General features: G+C 39.6%; 3 protein-coding genes across 4 annotated transcripts; 1 reads left to right on the top strand and 2 right to left on the bottom strand.

Annotated features, from left to right (window-relative positions):
- Window positions 1–1070: 1070 nt before the first annotated feature.
- Window positions 1071–1672, bottom strand: LOC121870581 (U1 small nuclear ribonucleoprotein C-2-like). Its single transcript, XM_042372411.1, has 2 exons — window positions 1597–1672; window positions 1071–1417 (listed from the first exon to the last, which is right to left on the bottom strand). Exons 1-2 carry the CDS (start codon window positions 1670–1672, stop codon window positions 1071–1073), a joined length of 423 nt encoding a protein of 140 aa, XP_042228345.1.
- Window positions 1673–2248: 576 nt separating this feature from the next.
- Window positions 2249–11301, bottom strand: LOC121870662 (methionine aminopeptidase 1-like). Of its 2 annotated transcripts, none has more exons than XM_042372550.1 (9): window positions 11134–11301; window positions 10205–10256; window positions 8373–8429; window positions 7724–7899; window positions 7192–7414; window positions 6350–6481; window positions 4982–5125; window positions 4515–4580; window positions 2249–3051 (listed from the first exon to the last, which is right to left on the bottom strand). In XM_042372550.1, the coding sequence occupies exons 1-9, from the start codon at window positions 11251–11253 to the stop codon at window positions 2891–2893; spliced, it is 1131 nt and encodes a 376-aa protein (XP_042228484.1). In that variant the 5' UTR covers window positions 11254–11301; the 3' UTR covers window positions 2249–2890. The 2 variants fall into 2 exon arrangements, with proteins under 2 accessions (XP_042228484.1, XP_042228483.1); XM_042372549.1 differs by having other exon boundaries at window positions 8373–8528; window positions 11134–11300.
- A 2937-nt stretch (window positions 11302–14238) lies between these two features.
- On the top strand, window positions 14239–17097 carry LOC121870582 (uncharacterized protein DDB_G0290685-like). The gene is made up of 3 exons (XM_042372412.1): window positions 14239–14493; window positions 14608–15325; window positions 15698–17097. Exons 1-3 carry the CDS (start codon window positions 14239–14241, stop codon window positions 17095–17097), a joined length of 2373 nt encoding a protein of 790 aa, XP_042228346.1.
- Window positions 17098–24336: the final 7239 nt, after the last annotated feature.

Raw genomic sequence — 24336 nt, forward strand, 5'->3', positions numbered from 1 at the left:
GCCCCTCAGACCCTCCCAGGAGCGGTGGTGATCCCTGAGATCGTTCTAAGGGCGGCAGGGACCACTAGAATACTCCCACAGGTGGCGGGGACTTTTGGTGACCCTCCCAGAGACGGCAAAGCCCCTGGAACCCTCCTAAGGGTGTCAAATACCCCTGGATCCTCCCAGAGGTGGCAGGAGCCTCTGAGACCCTCACAGCTGTTCAAGGACCTCTGGGATGCTCCCATCAATTCCATACTTAAATGTGATTGGTGGACTGAAATGTATAACCACCAAATTACAGCCAATAGGAGAAGAGACCAGTCAGTCAGCACAACACCCCAACTTATGTTTTCCTGTTGGATATTATTTTCGATTTCATTGTGAACAATGGAATGGAGAAGGATAGCCAACAGGAAAACATAAGTTGGGGTGTTGTGCTGACTGACTGTTCTCTTCTCCTATTGGCTGTATACCCACCAAATTACAGCCAATGGGAGAAGAGAACAGTCAGTCAGCACAACACCCAAACTTATGTTTTCCTGTTGGATATTGCTCTCCATTCTGCTGTTAAGGAAGCAATAATAGTAGAAATGTTATAATGGGCATTGTAGTCGCATCTACCAGAGCTCTAAATAGCACAAAAAACAACTGCCCCCAGGGACCCACCCAGGTGCCACCAGAGGCAGGATTGGCAGTAGCCCCTGGGACACTCCCAGAGGCAGCTTATAGAGGCGTCGGGGGCCCCTGAGGCCTTCCCAGTTGCGGCAGGGGTACCTGGGACCTACCGAGGTAAGACAGGGCACCTGCAACCCTCGCAGGGGATGCTAGAGTCCCCAAGGACACTTGCAGGGGCGGCACGGTCCTTAGGTACCCACAAAGGTGTGGCGAGGACACTCTCCGGGGCGTCGAAGGCCCCAAGAACCCTCCCAGAGGCGATGGGGGGCCTTTGGGACCCTCCCGGGAGCAAAGAGGGCCACTGTGACTCTTCCAGATACAGCGAGGACCCTTTCAGGGGCAGCAGGGGCTCCTGTGACCCTCTCAGAGGCGGCGAGGTCCCCTGGGACGCTACCAGATATGGCTAGGACCCTTTAAGGGGCAGTGGGGTCTTCAGGGACCATTGCAGGGCCGGCTGCGCCCTCTGGAAGCCAACCACAGAAAACAGGGGACCCAATAACTCTCTCAAGATTGGTGGGGGCTCTTGCAACCCTCGTAGGTGCAGCGAGGGCCCCTGGGACCCTCCCAGGAGCGGCGGCACCCCGAGACATTTCCAAGGGCAGCAGGTGCCCTGCCAAACCTGGTAAGGTCCCAGGAGCCACCGCCACAATTGGGAAGGTTTCAGGGGTCCCTGATGCCTCTATAATGGTCCCAGGGGCACCTGCTGCCTCTGGGAGGGTCCCAGGGTTCTGCACCGCTCTTGGGTGTCTCCCAGGGGCTCCTGGGAGATTGAATGGGGACTCTGCCGCACTTGAGAGGGTCCCAGTGGCTACCACCCACTCCTATGAGAGTACCTGGGGTCTCCAGCCGCCCCTGGGAGTGTTGCAGGGGCCCCGCCGACCTTGGGAGGATCCCAGGATCCCCCACTGCACCTGGGAAGGTCCCAGGGGCCCACGTTGCCTTTGGGAGGATCCCTGGGGTCTGTGCCGCCCTTGAGGGGGTCTATGGGGGCCCAGTTGCCCCAGGGAGGTTTCATGGGGACCTCGCCACCTCTGGACCCCCTGCCGTCCCTAGGAGAGTCCCATGGGAAGTCGCCTACCCTGGGGGCACCGCCACCCCTGCAAAACTACCAGGAGCCTCCATCCTGAGTGTGTCCCAGGGACCCCCGCCACTCATGGGAGGGTTCCCACCGCACCTGGGAGTGTCCCAGGTAGGGAGGCAGGCAGGCAGGGAGTAGTCAGGGAGACAGGGAGCATGCAGGCAAGCAGGAAGGAGTGAGCAGGCAGGAGATGAAGGAGGGAGGCAGGGGACAAGCAGGGAGCAAACAGTGAAGGAGGGAGGGAGGGAGGGACAGCCGCAGGGAGAGAAGGATGCAGGGAGGGAGGCAGGGAGCAGGCAGAGAGGGAGGGAGGGAGGGAGCAGGCAGAGTAGGAGGGACATTTTTCTGGGACACCCTCTATATATATATACATCCTTGACCACCGGAGGATCAAGATCTATTAGGCACCCGCTCTTGCTGCGGGCTGTCCCGGCCAATATTGTCCCATTCCCCAAATCCCTCTCCTGCCTCCCTCTTGATAAAATCATTGTTTTGATATAGAAACTCGACAAAGAGCAGTTAGTCCTGTGAGAACAAAATTAAACCAGGTGATTTATTTTCATAATTACATTCAATGGAATACAACAATAACAAATTGTACAAAGGATGGCATCACATCTCTATGAGTTGGTATATAAAACTGTTAAACTGGATTACATAATAGTCAAACAATACATACTGTATACTGAACTGTACACCTAATAGCTGATGTACTTAAATTAATATATAAACATAACATACAAGATTATTAAAGTAACTGAACATTTGATATCATTCGGTAGAAAAAATGTGTATCTCTTCTGACAAGAAAATATTTGCTGATCTCGAATTACTGGGGATGTGATTCGCTACAATGCACAACAATCAGATAAGGGTTTAATGGTGACAAAATAATAGTAACTCCTAAAAGACATTAGGCATACATATCACAAATGATCCCTCATGGAGTACAAATAATCACTGGACTTGGTATGTGTACTAATACCATGTTGAACATCATGAAAATATGAAATATAAAGTTTTAGTTATGTACACTTGTAGTTCTTCACATACAATGGACATTTGCAAACAAGAGCTGTCAGATAAATTCATTGGTATATATAATTTCCTAGCCAGTATACAGTACTTGGAAATTTGCCTAATTTTCATCACACTTTAATCTGTGAAGTATGGTTGACCATTTCTCTCTCTACGCTGAGTGAGGATCTCGACCCCCGTCTCCGTCACCAGAAGAGTCTCCTCAAATTGGGCTGAAAGTTTCCCGTCGGCAGTTACCGCGGTCCAGTTGTCCGGCCACTGCTCATCTTTCCAAGTACCTAAAGTAGAACACTCGTTAGACACTTACACTCCACATAACGCACAATGTGACGTAGAAGGAAAATATGAAGGAGCTACTGAGAGTTAAGAGAAGCAGGATAAACTACAATATTGGCAGAACTAATTCTTATTTTCCTGTGTTGTAGGTGATACCTAAAAGTTTTGAATAATGTAACACTACGACCTACCATCAGTACTATCGGTCAAGACACATGCAGTGATGCACAATAAGCCGATTCTCTGATGGAAATGCAACAATTCTAATCGGGACCATTTGTCAGATGTAATTCTTATGATATAAATGGTGTTAAGTTGCGGCATAATCTCGGATCCATGTGCTTTACGACCATGTGGTATACATAGCATTTACATTGTTCATTATTTTTTTATAGCACCAATAAAAGCGTCAGATATAAATGCAATGTCCTGTATAAAGAATCTCATGAAAATGACTCAAGGACAAAAGAAATTATTAAGAGAGGAATAAAGGGGCAACGGAGGCATCTAAAAATGTGAAGCAGTACAGTACGATAAGAGATCACGTGGCAGGACAAACTGAGGGAGGAAAATGTGTCTACAAGATTCAGTACATTTAAAAGCCTGGGATCATGATAAGATACCTAAAGTGTTGTGTTAAGATAACTACAGTATACACAATGTTATAAAATGCAATGTTAAGAAGTAATTCAAATACGACGATGCCAACAACAACAACATTGGATGTGTAACGGAAACTCTCCTGCTTTTTGTGAGGACAAACTAAAAATGTAAGTGTTAAAAACAAGATCAAATAGACAAACTACTGAGAATTAGTTTATTTAATATAAAAAAGTACAGTTGCCTTCACTTATACCTGGTACAGTGGCTGGCATGTTTTGTGAGGTGTAGCAACTGTGGAATGCAAGTTTTCTTTGGGCCATTATGGGAGTTTTAACACTATGTAAACAAACACAGAAATGCCACATCTCACAAAATGTGCCAACCACTGTACCAGGTATCAGTGAAAGCCAATGTACAGTACATGGGAGGATGGTAACTTATGGAATTAAAAAAAATTTGAATTTTAAAGTACTGTACAGGAGGTCCAGGGGTTACGTACGTTCGACTTATGAACATCCACCGATATGAACGAGGTCCCATAATGTTAAACTTTAAATTTACAGTACCTGTATTTTATTTATCTGATGGCTTACTTATTACTTTCATTTACTGTATTTTATCATTCCATTTTTTCTTTTCTCTTAAATTAAGTGTTTTTAGGAGTATATAATGCACAGAGGGTATGTGGTTCACCTCAAGTACATTTTTTATTTAAGAACATACGTAGGAATGGAACTTGTATGTCACTCGGAGCCTGCCTGTACGAGAAAAATAAGATAAGAACAAACAGGTCTGAAAAAAAACAGTAAAGAGGACAATAAAACAAAACTTCATCAACAATCAGATCCAACAAAACACTCACCCTCTGAGATCATTGGTTCAATAGTGAAGGTGTGTCCAGGCTTCATAATGCCCACAGCTTTGTTTTCTGAAATTAATGTAAAAATGCAAAATTATTCAAGAGATCAACAAAGTTAAACTGAGAAGCGTTGGCGGGCAATTCAATCAACTGATGGGCGCACATAAACTGTACCCTGTACTGTATATATTACCAATATGTTAACTAAATTTTAGAATGACCAATAATTTTAATATAAACAATGCAAAAATATTCATGAGCACAACTTTCTCGATATTTACTTCATTGGAAAAAATGTAAACATAGAACCAATTACTGTATTGGCGGACTAGCCGATTAGCTGATGCGCACGCCAAAGCGTTTTTCTCGTAAGGCTGTCGTTAATAGAACTGAAAATCCTTATGTCGTGTTTTAACTCGGTCACGTCCTTGGCAATGTAAAACCAAACCAATTTTGGTGTTATAACTCACTGGTATAATGTGGAACAGATGGCGCCGTGTGGAAGAGCTGATGGATGCCGTGCCCACAGTAAGAGCGCACTACAGAGAAACCTTGGGAGTGGGCGTGCTTCTGGATGACTGCTCCCACGTCTCGATACTTAACACCGGGCTTGACTGTGGTCAAAGATTTAAGTTAAAAATAAATAAATGAGTACAATTGGTAAATAAATTCAAAATGAAACTCTAGCATTACCTAAATTCTGTGCACATCAGATACTGTACCAAAAGTCATAATCCCTAAAATTACAATACTGTATTATAAAACAATTAGATTAGGGAACCAAAAATTATGAAAACAAATAAGAATTTATGTTATACATCACAAACTTGAAAGTATCACTAACTACAATCTCTAATCCATTTATTATTATCATAGATTAAGATTACAACACATTACACCATTATAGGCAGCTACCAAACAGGGAGGTACTACCGCCTGGGAAGATATTGGAAGCATAATGTGTTGTCTAATGGTAGACCCTGCTGCCATATGTGACCAAGTCCCAGGTTGATGATCTGACTTTCTGCCTCATTCACACACAATTGCAGGGTCTCAATTGTTTCTCTTTCTATTGACAACACAACAGATATTTTGTTCCTCGCTTTAAATCTTTTTTTCATTTTTATATTAATTATGTTTCTTTACTATTATTATTATTATTATATAATATAGTGTTATTATTATTATTATTATTTTATTTTTTTAATTTACAGTAAATTATTATTATTTTTGTCCCCCCCAGACCCCGATGTGGGTCAGTGACCTGTGCCCAGATGGGCTAATCCCCGAAAAAAAAAAAAACTTACCCAGCACAGCATAATTGACTTTAAATATTCTATATATCTTTAATTATTTTAATTGTCATTAATTAACACTAATTACTTAAATTTTTAAATTGCAAATCCAGATCCTTAATCAGCATGTAAAGTAGTACCGGCACCTTTGTGTGAAATCTGAACAAAATCCATGGTATGACCCAAATTGCCGAAATGCATATTTTTGACGTCAAACATCATTTTTTGGGCAAAGTGAAAACCAGTCACAGCATCATGGTTGGCCAGTTTAAACCAAACAAAAAACGTTTTTTTGCATGTGTTTTTTAATCAATGCATTTTTCTTGGTTTTAATAAATTTGGGGGTTTTAATGTTTTGTTTTTTTACTTACAGTAAAAAATTTTTTGCTCCTTCACACTTTTTCCTATGTAATGCAGGATGACCAGAATCAAGAGAATCAATATACAGTACTGTACAGTACTGTAGTACATAAATTATAGTACATGCACACACACATATTGTACACACTTCAATAAAATTCTTAAAATCAAAGATATAGTTACCTATTTCAATGGACTTCTGTAGACATTCCCAGGTAGTCTTGACTAGGTTTCTTGCTATACTATTTACTTCTCCAATAAACAAAGTTTCGTTCAAGTCACCGTGGAAATTGCGATGATAAACCGTAACATCAACTGTGGATGAAACATAAAACATTTAAGTACTGTATTGTATTTTCTCCATTGTTTTGTATCAACATTCTTGTGAAATACACAATTTGATACAAAAGCCAATTACCTGCATCAACATAAATACATTCATTTCTCTGGTTTATATAACAAATCCGAATAATTGTGTGTAGAACTGTCACTACAAGAGGAGGAAGGGTGGTGGGTGCCTGGGACAAGTTATACCTTAGTGACACCCCTGCAGTCGACAGGCAGGAAATAGGGATTTGAAAGGCATATTTAACAAACAGATCTGCATAAGTGAACATTCAATTCCATGACAAACAACATGTTAGATCATAAATCAATAACTAGATTGTCTTACTTCCAAGCACATATCTGCTTTATTCCAGGCAACCAAGACCTCACTGGTACCACTATTGAGTACAACAACACAAGCATTAATTAAAGCACACATTAATCAGCACATCCCATTCACCTATGCACCTTAAATATCCCAAGGACTAAAGCAAGACACAAACTAGACAGACATTATGGGTCAGTGACTAATATTTTGCCTTGAACTTGGTAACTTTCAAAGGGATATTGGTGTCATTAAATGAACACACTAGTCCCATGGGTCTGTCTTCCTGTACAGATGGAAACACAAAGAAGAAACAGGTGGACAGCAGAGACGGACCTGTAGCTACACCATAAAGATAAACACCAGGACTTACTGTTGCATATGTCTCCATTTTGCAGCGGCCTCATGTCTGGGATGCCATGGCAGATGACCTCATTGATTGATGTACAACATGACTTGGGAAAACCGTGGTAATTGAGGGGTGACGGGTAACACTCTCTCTCGACGGCAGCTTCGTGTACGATGCGATCAACCTCGTCTGTTGTGACACCGATGCCCGCTGCCTTCACTCCCTCGTCCAAAACTTCTCGAGCCAACTGGAAAAAAAAAATTTACAATTTAATTCACAAATGAGCAAACACACACAATACACCTGGAGCAAAATTAATGGATTCTTGCTACTATTATGAAGGTGTTCTACTGTGACACTCCCCATTAAGCCCCACAAATGGTTTATCTTAAGTCACCTCACACAACCTACTGTAGCATCACCCATCACACCAATCTAAATAACAAAAAATTGCTGCATTAAGCCAAGCCACCTTAGTGCACACAGTTATAATACACTTGTATGTGCCTTCCCGGTTAAAGATAAATCCGAGACAACAATAAGCAAATCTGGTTACCTTGCAGGCCACTCTCATCCCCTCAATCTCCTCATCTGAAAGGCACTTGATGTTGGTGGATCCTCGTAACTTCTGCTCTGAGTGAGGGAATCCATTTGGGTCGTCTGCATAGTCTGGTCTGCCTATAGGAGGAGGAACTTCTCTCTTGTTGCTTTGAGGGTATGGTCGTAAACTGCCTGTCAGGAGAACACAACACACTACAGTACAGACCAGACCAGCACTTCAGTAAACAAACCTTGAACAAAATCATCACCAAAATATACAAGTTCCATCTCTCAAGACTCTAGTATAAGTCTACATGTCACAGAAAACTGAGAATGGATGTGTTTTGTTTATATATATATAGAGTACTGCTGCCATTTCTTTGCAGTTTCTGAACACTTTGATTAAAATTGAGGTAAATATACAGACAAATGGAAAACTATGACTTTACTGCGCTCTGTTAGATGATGGGTGTACAGTACTGTATATAAAAAAATTTAATAAAATTCAACATTCACCTTGTATATCATTTCATTATTTTTATCAAACTACTATATATATTGCTAAGAGAAGATCCACAAGGACTATTATATCAGGTTTACAAAAGGTGACAGCCTTATGGATATTAACTGGAGGAAGAAAGTGTACTGTACTGTACTGTACTTACCAGTAAACATGTAGTATGGCCAGGGGTTGTACTGCGAGGAGTTGGAATCACTGGCTCCTGAAATATTCTTAAACTGAGTAACTGCTCTCTGAACTATTGAATATCCAGGAAAATACTGCAAGTAGTTGTCTAGCTGTTGGGTGAGCCATGGTGTCTCTGTACCAACAAGACAACACTCGGTTAATTTTTGGCTTGGCAGTTGACAGCAAACAATAGCAAGAGGTTTGTATCTTCAGTGCCTTAATCAACCAACAACAACAACAAGTAAGCAAATAATTAACTGCATGGATGCTACCAGGAATCTATGTTACACTGATTAAACCCATAACCACCTCAATCTGGGTCAGGACTAACACACACACCATGGAAGAAATACATTCCTGTTTTATTACAGCTAGTAGAGTACAGTAGGAAGAACTGTTTTGTGGGCTCAACAATGAAGAATAAGACAATGATTGTAAAACTTTAATAAATTCTTAAAAAAGCAACACGAACATTATCAGGCATGAGACTAAATGAGACTTTAAGTATGTCTGGATGAGGTGAAGTGAGAGGTTTTATAAAGCAAGGTAATGTTAACAAGTTGAATGAAGACCAGTAAGGTTAGGGTTTGTAAGAGAAGGAGAAAATGGTTGAAGTGAGTGTGAAGAAAACAAGAAGCGACAGTACTGTACAATGTGTGGATTCAATCAAGTACAGCCTCAAAATGTGAATACAGTACAGTATTGTACCATGATCTAGAGACAAGTTAAAAACATCAATAAAACAGTGTTACCTTTACTACAATGACTGATAAAATTGATGTGGCACGAGAGAACTGACCAAAAAAGGAGGTGCAGAAAAGGTATTGCCATGAGAAAAAATAATAATAATACAGTAATCTGGTACTGACATTACACACCCACACCTGTAGCTCCACAAGACAGTAGGGAGATACACACTTGGTTCACTACGAGTGACAAAGTTTATCTATTGATCAGTTTTCTAAGTACTTACAGTATTTCAACTTTTATCCACAGATCCTTAAAATGTCAATTACATTATGTCTGTAAGGTTGAAATTATGTTTACAGGCAATCTCCGGGTTGTGAGCGAGTTCCGTTCCTGGGGACGGTCTTAAGTCGAAAATGTATGTAAGTCGAAACACATGCTATGTGCATACTGTACTTACAGAACAATGTTTAAAGTCCCATTATATCATATCCTAGGTCCTTATATACTGTACATCTAAAATCACTTAGTTTAAGAGAAAAGAAGAAATAGATTGACAAATTAGAGTAAATGAAAGTAAAAAATAAGTCATCAGTTAAATATGGGCAACAACCACAACCAGACTATAACAGCTACGACAAGACCTCTACAGTTTACCTCAAGAGATGATGAGAGGGGAGATAACATCATATTATTTCTCTTACAGTAAGTTCACATATCAGCAAAGGTCTTCATGCCCACAGACTTAAGAGATAAAGTAACAGTTCACTATAAGTACACTATAATGAATGGAGTGTAAACTAACAATGCAAAAATAATTACAATTAAATCATTAAGGTGATAAATGACAACTCATGAACAATATAAGTAATAAATATTTGAGGATCAAAATTATTATGGAAATAATTTAAAGAATGTGTTCAAAATATATTATTTTATAATTCTCATTAATATTTGTGTGGCATATTCATAATTAATTGAAAGAATGTTTACAAAAGCCTGAAAAAAAGTCACTGTACTTCTTCAATTCAGAAAAACACACAAGGCTCATACTTTCATCATGCAATTTTACAGATCTAGAGCAGCTATGTTCAGTGCACGAGACGTCACACAGAAACTTACTGGTCTTTTTGTGAAGGAGTTTGTGTGAGTCCCAGGAACCCTTAAAGCAACTCTGCAAATAAAGAACAAATGTTAGACATAATGTAAGAAGTGACATTACTGTTACAGACATGTTCTGGAGTACATACAGTATATTGAGACTTGGAACAAAGTTGGCGAGACCAAGTTTATGGCCAAAACGGTAAGCCTTACCCCTTAAAGAAATTTAGGCAGGACACCGTTTCTTTCAGAATTGAAATTTAAAGTAAACCAAAATACTTGTAAAACATAAAAACCAAAAAGTTAACCTTGAAAAACCATAGGCGGCAAGTAATTAGCAATGAAAACAGGGCTGGCGAAAACCATTTTTTTAAACCGAACACCAATGTTTAAAAAAAATTAAAAATTTGGTTTTAATGCTAGGAAGTTAGGTAATGTTAGGTCAAGTTCTATTAGGTTGTTGTTAATGTTGCCTCTTTTAAAATATTTACTATAATGATAAGAATATATAGAATAATGAACAAAACCAAACAACTCCGGTAAATTTGCCTGGGCTCAATTCCAACCTAAACCGCATAATATTCTGGTAACTATTCATTTCTGACGGAGATGCCATAGAAGAAAGGTGTCTTAGAATAGCCTGAACTATGTGTAAGACGTGTTTTGAATTAAGAAATTGAGTTGTTCTAAAAATGCTTGAGGATAATAAAGAGGATGATGTTGGTCACCAGATTTAGTTGAGTTTGGTGCCCCAGAACCGTCCTGGCTGTGTCAACATGGAGGTGTATCTGTACTAAACATATTTAACATCTGACGACATTTAATACATGGTCATTTATCATACAGATCACTACACTAGTCTTAATAGTTTTTTTGTAATAGGCGATGAAAATATTTGTTGGCCGGGAACTGGAGTAATGACCGGCTTACACCTCCACTATTAACTTCACCTGTGAGCAGAAGAATGATCCTTGAATGCCTAGTTTGATACATGTTGGACATTGAAGCTTGGCCTCAGAGTTACAGCCACTGGTCTCACAGACGTGGGTTATGGCCCCGTTGGCGGACATCTTTGTTGTCGTGCTGTGGCCGAGGGACCCGAGCCTAAAGTGTCTTCCTACCACACTACTACGAGCCTACTACCACACTACTACGAGCCTACTACCACACTACTACGAGCCTACTACCACACTACTACTTCTCCTCCTTCTACACAAACATAAATACCGAATATAAATATATATATAGTTAGATCTATAATTCTTCTATAAAATTATAAAAATTCACATTATTTCAGTATGTACAATTGGACATAGAATGCTGGGATACTAACAAAACAACCATTTAAGTCGTTTTTCCAGGATAGAACTTTAATTAAGAAATATCCACATCAGTATAAGTTGAAGGCTCACAGTATTTACTATGTCATGACACTACTATAACTTCTACTGCCTTAACTTGCACACTAATATAAATGTATCTAATATCAATGTAACTAAACGGTCGTCATGCCAAACCTACCAAAAGAGAGAAATGCAAAGCGGTTTCATTGTATCATGTAATTGTGTATAATGTCTCGTCTCCTGTGAGCATCATACTGTCTTAATATTTTGTGCAGGTAATAATATTGTTCAGAGGATCTCAAATTTAATGACTGCAGGAGAGTTATATTACTGTGCTTCAACAACTAAGGCCTTGAAGCTCGTAACTAGGCTATCAATTACGCTAATCATCATTAATTAAAATATTATATGGATATATTATCAAGGAGACTTTGTAACATGTAAACGAGGTGTTTCACTGTTGATGCCGTGAATAGCTGAGTGGTGAGATTTGTACTCCGTTTAAATGGCTTTCTTCCCTGGGCATGGATGGGTGTCACATGATACAGGTGTTCGCTGGCAGCTGTTGGTACAGGTGTTGGCCAGTAGAGACAGACGCTGGAGGTGTTCGCTAGTAGAGACAGACGCTAGAGGTGTTCGCCATTAGAGACAGACGCTGGAGGTGTTGGCCAGTAGAGACAGACGCTAGAGGTGTTCGCCGTGACACAACAACGACAACAACCAAGCCAACCTTCAGCCACCACTAATACCCGATGGTTATTATCATCACCTATTGACCTCTTCTTCATGGCCCAGTTGTGGTCATTGTTTGTGGTTGTTGGTGTGTGTTGCTCCTTGGTTGTGGTGATGGTGGTTGTTGTTTCAGTCAAGTGAGGAACAAGAAACAAGTCACAAGTTTAAATACACCATTGCTTCTTGCTTGCTTGCTGGTGTTAATTAAGTCACTTCAACTAGGCAATTAAGTCACAGCTTAGTAGACGGTTGTTAATGACTTGTGATGTTACGTGTGAGGTTGTTTAATGGTTGTGAAGTGTTGTTAGCGGTGTGTGGAGCAGTGTTGGTCATGGTACTGTGTCACCCCTGGGAAGGTGATCAAGTGTGTTGTGGAGTGTGTTTACTGAAGTGTGTTGTGGTGTGTTTAGTGAAGTGTGTTGTGGTGTGTGTTTAGTGAAGTGTGTTGTGTTGAGTGTTTACTGAAGTGTGTTGTGGTGTGTTTAGTGAAGTGTGTTGTGTTGAGTGTTTAGTGAAGTGTGTTGTGTTGAGTGTTTAGTGAAGTGTGTTGTGTTGAGTGTTTAGTGAAGTGTGTTGTGTTGAGTGTTTAGTGAAGTGTGTGTTGTGTTGAGGGTTTAGTGGTGAAGTGTGTTGTGTTGAGTGTTTAGTGAAGTGTGTTGTGTTGAGTGTTTAGTGAAGTGTGTTGTGTTGAGTGTTTAGTGAAGTGTGTTGTGTTGAGTGTTTAGTGAAGTGTGTTGTGTTGAGTGTTTAGTGAAGTGTGTGTTGTGTTGAGTGTTTAGTGAAGTTGTGTTGAGTGTTTAGTGAAGTGTGTTGTGTTGAGTGTTGAGTGTGTTAGTGAAGTGTGTTGTGTTGAGGGTTTAGTGAAGTGTGTTGTGTTGTGTTGTGTTGAGTGTTTAGTGAAGTGTGTTGTGTTGAGTGTTTAGTGAAGTGTGTTGTGTTGAGTGTTGAAGTGTGTTGTGTGTTTTAGTGTGTTGTGTTGAGTGTTTAGTGTGTTGTGTTGAGTGTTTAGTGAAGTGTGTTGTGTTGAGTGTTTAGTGAAGTGTGTTGTGTTGAGTGTTTAGTGAAGTGTGTTGTGTTGAGGGTTTAGTGAAGTGTGTTGTGTGTGTTTAGTGAAGTGTGTTGAGTGTTTAGTGAAGTGTGTTGTGTTGAGTATTTAGTGAAGTGTGTTGTGTGTTGAGTATTTAGTGAAGTGTGTTGTGTTTAGTGAAGTGTGTTGTGTTGAGTGTTTAGAAAGTGTGTTGTGTTGAGTGTTTAGTGAAGTGTGTTGTGTGTTTAGTGAAGTGTGTTGTGTTGAGTGTTTAGTGAATGTGTTGTGTTGAGTGTTGAGTTGAGTGTTTAGTGAAGTGTGTTGTGTTGAGTGTTTAGTGAAGTGTGTTGTGTTGAGTGTTTAGTGAAGTGTGTTGTGTTGAGTGTTTAGTGAAGTGTGTTGTGTTGAGTGTTTAGTGAAGTGTGTTGTGGAGCATTTAGTGAAGTGTGTTGTGTTGTGTTTAGTGAAGTGTATTGTGGAGCGTTTAGTGAAGTGTGTTGTGTTTAGTGAAGTGTGTTGTGTTTAGTGAAGTGTGTTGTGTTTTATGGTCTGCTGTTGCTGTATTTATGTGTTTGGTCGTCAGGTATTATATGATCGGTTTTTTCTATTTAACTTACATTCAGAAATACTGTGTTTTTATTTACATTACATTTACATTATCATTTTATTCATTGCTTTTTCTTGTGTAACTTTTCCTTGGTTATAATTCTAGCGAGGTCAGAAACAGACAGAATTTAATATGTTACTTGCCTTCTCCCAGTAGAATATTTACAAGTCTGTCTAGTTTTCCATCTTCACTTTCAGATAACACTGCATCAGCTGTCTTGGAGAGAAAAACAAGACACCAGTTTTTGTGATAAAAATAGCAAAAGACTTTCCTTTTGTGGCTACGTGAGAACATGTTGCTTATTGGTGTCAAAAATTAGAACCAGGTTGCTCAAAGACCATAAGTAATGTCTTCTGTGAAACTTGACCAAAACAACAAGAAAGAGGACGAAAACGCCAAATGTGGAATGATGAACGTTAGCGAAGATTCAGCCACAGAAGTCAAAGATAGAGAGGAGCAAGATGGAGGATACTTTGAGGCCATGATGGAACAGAACAACGAGGACGATAGTGATGAATCCATTGACTCGTTTGTGAGGAGGACGGAAAAGGAGAGCAAACAGAACTTAGAACGCGAGATGAAGTTCCCAAAGAAAAAGGAGGCATTGGTTGTTGATGGGTGTGTTTATGGCACGGAAGAGGAGGAGGAGGAGGAAGAGGAGGAGGAAGAAGAGGAAGAAGAAAGTAGCTCGGATGTAGATGTAAAAATTCCAAAGGACGTCAAAGCAACGGCCGAGACCACAGAAATGTCACTTAAACCAGAAAGTGTTGAATTGACTTTGCATGATACAAGTGAAAATGGAAAAGATAAAATGATGGAAAATGAAGGAAATAATGAGATGGCAGGTGAAGGTGACGCTGTAGGTGAAGGTGACGCTGTAGGTGAAGGTGACGATGAGGTGATAGGTGAAAGTGACGAAGAGGTTATAGGTGAAGGTGACAATGAGATGGCAGGAGAGGGTGACAATGAGGTGATAGGTGAAGGTGACGACGAGGTGGAAGGTGAAAGTGACAATGAGGTGATAGGTGAAGGTGACGACGAGGTGGAAGGTGAAAGTGACAGTGAGGTGGTAGGTGAAGGTGACGACGAGGTGGAAGGTGAAAGTGACAATGAGGTGGTAGGTGAAGGTGACGATGAGGTGATAGGTGAAGGTGACGATGGTTTGATGACAAGTGAGGGAAAGGAAGACAATGTGATGATGGAGGAGGAGGAGGAGGAGAAGGATGAAGTAGGTGAAGAAGAGGTGGATGATGGATTAACTGGGAGCCATGAAGAAGGTGTGGATGGTAAGGGGAAGAAAAATGTGTTGCCAGGTGAAGATGGTGAGATGACAAGAGAGGAAAAAGAAGATTTGATGATGGGAGATGATGATGATGTGATGATGAAGGAAGATGAAGCAACAGGTGAAGAAGAAAAGGAAGATGTTATGACTGGTGAGGATGATGAAGATGATGATGATGATGATAATGAAGAGGAGGAGGAGGAGGAGGATGTGTTGACAAAGAAAGAAAAGAAAGATGAAACTGCAGGTGAAGATGATGATGATGATGATGATGATGATGATGATGTTATGGATGATGAAGATGATGTGATGACAGTTGAAGAAAAGGAAGATGAGATGATGATAGGTGAAGATTATGACATCATTGCAGGTGAAGATGATGACGATGACGACGATGACGACGATGATGACGATGATGATGATGACGCCACTGTGAATGAGAGAGTAGAGGCGTTCATAGCAGCTAAGGAAAAGGGGGAGAACATCATAGCAGGTGAAGGTAAAAAAGATGATTTGATGGCAGATGATGATGATGAAGAAAGTGATGTACTGGGCAGTGAAGAAGATGACATTACAGCAGACGAAGAAGGGAACGACGTGATGACTGGGGAAGACGACGATGATGACCTAATGGCTGGGGAAGGAGGAGAATATGATGACATGGTAGATGATGTTGAGGGTGACATGATGGCTTATGAGGACATAGAACTGGGGTCGGAGTCCTCTGGGGGCAGCGAGGGCACCGATTCACTGTCAAACAGTTTTCCACGCAGTAAATACCCCGACACAATAGAAAAAAATGAAAGAAAAGAAGATGCCAAGAATGAAAATGGTAAAACTAGTCAGTCGAAGGTCGATGAGCGTGGTCTAGAAAACCGTGAGGTCCAGTCTGATGATAAAGATGAACTAAGCACAAGTGGAGGTGACCAAACAGAGACAGAGACAGAAGGTGTTAATAAACAAAATAACTCACAAAATGAAACTGAGAAGAGTGATTCAATATGTAAAGGTAATGAAGAAAACACAGCAGCAGAACAAGTGAACGCAGACAAGAACGCTGTAGACCGTCGGGAAACATTAACCTCCGAGGATCTGAGAGACGGCGAGACCAGCGGGGAGGTTACCGAGGCCGACGAAGACTGTGAATCTTTAAGCAACGATGAAGTCCCTAAAGTTAATAATTTGGAAACGAAGCAAGTGGTACACTCCCCACCGGCCATCACCATCACCAAGTGCGGAAATGAAAATCATCATAACTACACTCGGGTTGAAATATCGAAAAATGATGAAAGTGATGCACAAAACGAGCAAGTGAAGACGATGGAAGTTCCCGATGAGGTAGAAGAACCAGAGCAAGAGGCAAATGAAGTGAAAAGTGATAGTAGGGGTTTGGGGGGTGAGGGAGGTGAGGGAATTTTAGAACTGAAAAGTGAGGAATGTGTGAAAATTGCACATACAACAAACAAGAGTGGGGTAGTGAACACAGAGATCAAGAGTGAAGAAGATAAGAAACACCAAGTTATCAGTAAAAATCAAGAGAAAAAGGTTAGTGAGAGTGAGCCAAGTACAGATTTGGATAAAGGTTTAAGAAGGTCGACCAGGACCCAAATTTTTATCAGTAAAGAAAGTGGAATTACTGTTAAAAAAAAATCTGATGGAGATGGAAGTAGAGCAGTTAGCAGAGATGAACTAGCTGGTGGTGATGGTGTTACCTTGGTTAAGAAAACTGTGTCAAACATACAGAGAGTTAAGAGAAAACTCGAGGAAATCCAGGAAGTGTCCAAAACTGAAGAGGACGCTGCTATAGAGGAACTCCACAAAATGAAGAGAGAAAAGACGGAGATACTGAACAAAATAACGTCGGAGATGGGGAGGTTGAAGAGTCTTTTGACTAAAGACAAACTCCTGGATCAAGAGAAATGACAAACTTGATGAGGAAGACATTGCATACAGTTATCTGAAACATGTTACTGTAATACTTTTCAATGTTCAAATAGATATGGTAGTATTAAATACAGTATGGTAAAAACCTTGAATTTTTTACCGTTATTGAATATCTGCTAACATGGTACAGATACAGTATATGTTATATCTTATAGGTATGTAAGATATTTATGTCTTAAAGGAGAAATACATGAAACTCATGCCAGTTTATGTACAATAATGTAGAGTTAAATTGGTCTCCCATCAACTAGGAATTTTCACACAATTATAATATGTTGAAGTAAAAGGTGAAGGTGTGTGTTCAGGAGCCTCAATGATTATCTTAATTACCTGTATAGTATGTGGCATTTAAAGGGTTTCTATGTAAGGAAATTTAATTTTCGGGAAATTTTATGGTGCTTGGAATTGGAACGGTGACTTAATAGATTTTGAACTCAAGAATGACAAGCTATTTCTCCTTGGTCACTTTTACACCTCTGTCCTGCCAGTACACTGGAGGAGATAAGGGGGGAATTTTGCTGGAATGAGTCAGGACTTGGAAGTGAGGTTAAGTTGAGTCTGTTTAGTTTAACTTGGTGTAACCCCTTGAGTATGGTGATTTAACCCCAAGTACAGTGCCATCATATGCAGAGGACTAGGTCACTTTTTTCAAAAGGTCAAGAGTAAAGACATCATACTTACGGAATAAAGTTGCTGTACTAATGTGAATGTTTTGCCAAGATAATTTGTGGGTGTTTCCGTGCTCAAGGGGTTCAGCCAGTTTCGGGTGTTGTTGAGATCATCAAACATGGTGTGTTGTTACCACTCTTGTGTTATAACAAACATGTTACTCTGGAAAATAATCATAACTTGAGTAATTTGAGTCAAAAGCCAATTTTCCTGTTTTGATTTTGAATGCCTGTACTGTACCACTAAATTTCTGCACACCAAAAATTATTATTAATATTAGTATTATTACAATTGGAGTACACCTTGCTGAAAAGGTGAAGACCTTTGCTCGGCATAAATCATGTAAGAAGAATTATAAAAATACAGTCACTAAAAACACACACACACACACACACTGCTTCCTTTAATATAAACCAGACTACTATAGGGGCCTCACTAGTACTGTACACACACCTTCACTCTGATGATCTGTGACATCAGTCTTGTGTTTTGTTACAAGGGAATGTATTGTATTGTTTATATACAGTAGTTTAATATCTGCACACAAATTGTCATTAGCATAATTGCCAGTTCCTTAGTACAGTAATTGTTTATTGGAATAGAAATGGCTTTTTATATTTGACTATGGTTAGACTTTTATGCACCAGCTTCTGAAATTGCTTGATTTAAGGGCTGCCTATTATACAAGTTTGGTGTTGTATATTTTAGTATGTAAATGACTTACTGTAATACTTTTCTTGTTTCAGTAGTTACTAAAGAACAAAGGAATAAGAAATACTATGTATTTTCGTGCATTTTTTTTTTTAACTGGTATTAACCTTAGTGTGTGTCTGTGTGTACATGAAGGAAGTGTGTGTAGATAATACATGTGTGCTGTAACATGTAATGACATTTCTGTAGTATGAGGTTGTATCGATAAGACAAGGTTGATGGTTACAAAAGGTGGACAGTGTGGTGCTGGTAGAGAAAGTGTGCAGTGAGGGACATAGAGGTTTTGTAAACAGTATTGTGTTGAGCATAAACATTGTTGCTGGTTTAAAATTTCAAATTCTGTAGTCAGAGAATTTTGTGAAGAATGAAGACCAACTGTAAGTGAGTGGAGGAATAAACATTGCTGATTATAAAGTGAGAATTAACAGGATTAGTTAATGGTATAGTACTGTACATAATTACCCACAGGTGTGTACTGCACTGTATAGTATTGTACAGGTCACATCAAAAGTCAAAGAGTAGTCTGATGTAGAAAATACACAGGTGAAAAATTGTCAATACTGTAATTATAGTATGAAGAGAGAGAGTCAGACTCTGGAAGACAAAAAGAGAGAACTTAGAAATATGTTGTATGAGAGGTTTGAGTAAGAGGGGGATAAGCCACAATATATGCTAATTTCATTTTTTTCTATCAAGGCCACTACTGTACCTATATAAAGCTTATGACTCAATTGAATACTTAGAAGTTACTGTTGGAGTTCCCACACTTTCTGGCAGATATTAGCGGGGAAAAGGGAGATAAGCTACACACTTCTCCCTTTATAAATATGCCATCTTCCCTTTGTTGGCCAGTTCCTCATGCTGTACAGCACAGGCATCCCTCCATCTACAGAGTGTTTTTAGGAGCAGAACCCTTTCACAGTTGGAAGAATGCTTGTACACTACACTGCAGTATGTATGATGTTTGCTAAAAAAAAGGTGTGTAATACAGTGCAGGCATCCCTCTACAGCAGCATTTCTTAACCTGGGGTGATGGGAAAGGGCTTCTGTCAAGTGCAGTTTGATACATTAGGGCAGTTAGACTACACATACCCCTGTAGCAACTGTAGTCTCTGCAACCAGATGAAGGTATGCTGGACTGCCTAGACCTGACTACAGGGGGTGCTGAGGTCGGAAAATATTAAGAAATGCTGCTCTACAGTGTTTACAAAAGACTGATCTACACATGGTTGTCTGGAACGGAACCTTTATGTAAGTCGTAAGATGCCTGTAAGCTGTAACACACCTGTAGGAGTATTGTACTGAAGAAGAAATGAACATGTATTTGTGGAGAGTTAAGTGGGTGTTGTAAAGTAGAGGGAAGGTGTGTGTGTGATATTTAAGATATTTAAAACTTTATTATTAAAAGAAATGATTGACAGTAGAATTACCAGTGGAACAATTAAACATTTTTGGCATACAGCGAAAATATTCTGTATACATGTGTGTTGTGTTGTGAGCAATATACAAGAAAAAAGTTAACATATTTAATTAGTATTGATATTGAACATATTTTGATACAAATTATGGTGTAGGTCCAGAATTTCTCATTCTTTGGAGGAAATGTAAAGTCACGTACACTACACTACTGTATATATAAAGCATTACTGCGTGTTTAGGGATATATTGTTCAGGGTGTCTTAAAAAATGTATACACACTGCTTTATAGATACTTGTGGCAACGTTACAACAGTAACATTGTCGTCACTTGTTGATGCTTGACTCACAAGTGAGAACAGACTTACCATTGTAATACTTTAGTACTGTACAAGATTCACACGCTCACAAAAATCTATAAGGCAGTGTGTACAGTACATATATTTTTGAGTCACTCTGTATGCTGAGAATGGTCATATCTTGTGGCCACAAGTGTGGCAGGAGTACAGGACAGTACAGTATTGTTTTTCTATTAGTCAGTCCACAGCAACTTCACGGTCTCTTTTAAATTCTCAGACTCTGGACTTGTTTCATTTCTCCCTTGTTTATAATTTTTTACAAATAATGTAATCTTTAATTATCTATCTTCACTTTTCTAAGGTAGCCTACATGATTTACATTCTACCTCTGCAGTACTGTATTTTGTTTAACACTTAAACAGCAGCCATCATCAGTGGAAGTTAGCTATAGGGAGGACAACCATCATCAGTGGATAGTTGGTGTTCTTTATATTCCATTTTAGCATGTACAGGTACTGTACTGTATGAGAGCAGAGTAGGGAATCCTTACCCACAGGTTAAAGGGGTTGAGTGGTGGGATCACTTCACCCTTTAGAATTTTTCTGTAAATAGTTTGACTTTTGTCAAAGTCATTTGACACCAATATGGAGATGTTGGTAACCAGAATATATGGCAAAGTATGTTTATACAGGTCCATAAAGCTGCCAGTGTGATACAAGGCACATCACTTAACTCTTAGTGTTTTATTGAACCAACTTGCAGAAGTTTGGAGTCCAGATTCAGATGTTCTGCATGTTTATTTTGTTCCTTAACTGGTGCTAAGTGAAAGTGCCGTACAGTATTTAGTGAAGGTTCAGTCTCAGTGTAATTGCATACAGTATTGTTGGTGATGCTTTGTGTTTGGGCTATTTGAGCCTCTTGCACAAGTTATTTTATCTCTCATTACTGTACAAGGAAACATCAAGGTACAAACCTTAGAGAATATATACTGTATACAGTACAGTACTTGGGTGTGCAAGTGTTGTAGAGGTTTGAACTGAAGTAATTTGAATTTAGGGCATTGTGTGAATGTTGTGGAGCCTTAAATGTATCTCTTAGGCACTGTTACAAGAATTGCTTAATGAGCCAGTGAATACAATACAATACTGCAATTTGGTAAAGCAGATTTTATTTTTGGTCTGAGATTAGTAATCAGGAATTTCCTATAACCAATTTATTTTCATAAGAAATTTCAATACTGTACATAGCCCAGTGATAATATTTAGTGTACAGAACAGATGCTCTGAAAATGGTGTGTGTACAAAATACATACATTAGCATGTACCTTTATACTGTACTGTATATCATTACTCTAGTAAAGGCTTAACAATAACATATGATGGAACAGACTTCATCAATGAGGACAATAAAATATCACCCCAATGTTGTGGCAAGTTGCTGGTTTATGGTTTCAACAAGACTTATGTTGTGTTCCTAAGTGTGTATGTGTGGGTTCTTGGCCAGTTTGCTTTTCATCTGCTCCTTTATACAAGTTAACCCAATTTATCCACCCATACCAAGAGCCACATCAGATTGTGGTGGATGGTCTGAACTTAACCTTTGTCATTATGGTGAAGGTGGTAACTGCTGGGGTAATGTACTTGTGAGATCTGGTTAATGACCACTGGAGCTGTATGTGCTTCTTTGCTCTGTAAGGACATTTTCCCAAACTACTCGGTGAAATTTGCCACACAGCTGACTGATGCCGGGGTTAAGTCTGACATATCAGTGTGTGAAGGAAACCACAATAGGATGACATTTCTTCTAAATGTTCTTTGTACAATAGTTGTATGAAGAACAAAGATACTGTTAGATGACCTACAGTATATTGTTTTTGGGTTGAGATTTATGTTCAAATTTGAACAGCCGAGTGGAAGTCTGCATGCATGCATTCAGTGGTTCTTCTTTGACTCAAGTTGTTAATACTGAGAGGAAGGCTGGTGGGGGCTGTTCATTGCCAATTCTTCAGACTTTCTTTGTGGGTCAGTTTGTGAGGATCTTGCATTGCTGTTCCTCTGATCTTGACTGCACCAGACATCGGTGGCATTAGTCATTTTGTAGGTAGTCAGCTTTCTTCTATGACCTCTACAGTACCGTATATTTTCTGTTGGATGTACAGTATAGTACTGGTCAAATTCTTGTAGTTCCTTTTATATTTGTTTTGATCCTTTGGTTGACACCTTGGTTGGTGCTCAGGCTGACTGGGGACAGTTGCCATGTGTTCTTGAAGTTCCACTTGGATAGACCCACTGCAGCCAGGGCCATGGGACATTTCACACTCTAAGCCATAAGGGTCTGGCTATAGTTGGTACACTTAATAGTTTCTGAGATTCCTTTCACTAACAGATCTTGGTGTTGTAAAAAAAGACAGCGAGTCACAGTGTACAGTACTGTACTGTACAGGGTGTACAAGAAAAAATATGTATACACACTGCCTTAGATTTTCTTGATCATATGAACACTTTACTTGTACTATTACAACAGCCATATTGTCCTAACTTGTGGGAGACCTCGCACATCAATAAAGTAATCTCCACTAAACTCTGTGAAGCAATGTGTGTACATTTTTTCTGAAATACCCTGCCCGGCTATCACTTGTGAGAGGTGGAGCAGAAGGATCACTGCAGTAGCACCATTCTAACTGTATTTTAATTTTAAATTAACTTTGACCATTGATGCTGTTTCATTTACTCACTGAAAAGCAGCTGGCATATTCTGTTGGCATTCTGACCAATCATCCTGATGATTTTAACTTTTTTTAGATTATTACTGTACAGTACTTGCAGATTGTTAATAATCATTTAGTTACAGTATTACCTGTATGAACTTCTCTAGTCCAAGTACATATATTAACTGTTATGGTTCTGGTAACATAAAATGTTCTCTTTAGCAAACAACTAAAATCCGTTTCACTACATTGGCTGGTTGTACAGTATCACTGGATGGCATAGAGTACTGTACAGTACAGTATCAGGTGAAGGAAGTGTTGACACCCCCATACTTCCTGTTGTAATATTTATCATGGCTTTTTTCAATTGGTTATTATATAATCAGTTATTATAGGTAGGAAGTGTATCAATGTATCACTTCAAGTAATTAAACTATGACTGCTGCACTCCATTACACTTTTATTTGTCCATCGCTTGATAAACTTTGGCATAAACAAGTTAGGGATAATTTCAGTCATATGTCCAGCTTTTCCAGCATTTATCATTACTTTTCAATTATTTCTTTATCATGTACCTGAATGAGACAGCAACTTGTTAGTACAGTATATTGGTTTTGCTATTAAGTTTTGAAATAATAAATACTAGACCTTATTAATGATCTTTTGTTTTAAATAAGAATAACCACAATCTATCTTCCCTTCCTGCAAATGCAAAATATTCTTTTGCATTTCACATTTAGCCACAACTCGATGTTCCATTATCCCGGACCATACTAACACAGTCACTTACATCTATGTATAAAAGTACAAGGCCAAGTTGGTGTAGTGTGAGGACAGAATCTCCATGAGGAAAAACCTAAGTTGTCAGGTGTATGTGTGTACAGCATAATGTTAGGGAAGGTGAACTGGAAATTCTAAACAATTCCTTATTACACACATCAACCTAAGGGTCATAACCACCACACACAAGGTCTGCTTGGCCAAAATTTGCCTTTATTTAATCTCATGGAAGTGAAAATCATATTAATGACAAAAGTAGCACCAAAAATATAAATTAAATGCATATCCCCTTTTCTCAAAATTTCATAGAAAAATGGCTTTGCATCATTTGAACATATCTTGATGATGTCGTATTAGGAATAGTGAGGAAGAGGTAATCTATTTGAAGAGCTTAAAATAATCAACATTTTAAGGCCATTTTCCACGTCTGTGCGCGTTAGCCACAACTACCTGATGGCCGTTGTCGGGTAACACCAGAACTGGATGCCTCCCTTCCCACTCACCACCTCAAACCCAGGGCACCGGCCCAGAAAATGCAGCAGAGACCAGGGGATGGGCACAGTTTTGGCAAACCCAGTTGCCATCAGGCATGTTTAAGTGAAGTTGTATAACTTGATGACCTTCCCCAAAACAACC

Source organism: Homarus americanus, unplaced genomic scaffold, assembly GCF_018991925.1.
Source record: "Homarus americanus isolate GMGI-L3 unplaced genomic scaffold, GMGI_Hamer_2.0 scaffold56333, whole genome shotgun sequence".
In the NCBI taxonomy this organism is placed as follows: domain Eukaryota; kingdom Metazoa; phylum Arthropoda; class Malacostraca; order Decapoda; family Nephropidae; genus Homarus; species Homarus americanus.

What these genes read in the sequence shown, in the direction of transcription:
- LOC121870581 (XM_042372411.1), bottom strand. Translation starts at nt 1,672, where the DNA reads ATGAAACCTCCCTGGGGCAACTGGGCCCCCATAGACCCCCTCAAGGGC. An exon ending in CCCCAGGGATCCTCCCAAAG is followed by an intron (nt 1,418 to 1,596) that starts GCAACGTGGGCC and finishes TCAATCTCCCAG; the next exon opens with GAGCCCCTGGGAGACACCCA.
- LOC121870662 (XM_042372549.1), bottom strand. Translation starts at nt 11,253, where the DNA reads ATGTCCGCCAACGGGGCCATAACCCACGTCTGTGAGACCAGTGGCTGT. An exon ending in ACTCCTTCACAAAAAGACCA is followed by an intron (nt 8,529 to 10,204) that starts GTAAGTTTCTGT and finishes TTGTTGGTACAG; the next exon opens with AGACACCATGGCTCACCCAA. An exon ending in ACAGAAGTCCATTGAAATAG is followed by an intron (nt 5,126 to 6,349) that starts GTAACTATATCT and finishes CTTTGACCACAG; the next exon opens with TCAAGCCCGGTGTTAAGTAT.
- LOC121870582 (XM_042372412.1), top strand. Translation starts at nt 14,239, where the DNA reads ATGTCTTCTGTGAAACTTGACCAAAACAACAAGAAAGAGGACGAAAAC. An exon ending in AGTTCCCAAAGAAAAAGGAG is followed by an intron (nt 14,494 to 14,607) that starts GCATTGGTTGTT and finishes AAAATTCCAAAG; the next exon opens with GACGTCAAAGCAACGGCCGA. An exon ending in AAAGGAAGATGTTATGACTG is followed by an intron (nt 15,326 to 15,697) that starts GTGAGGATGATG and finishes ATTTGATGGCAG; the next exon opens with ATGATGATGATGAAGAAAGT.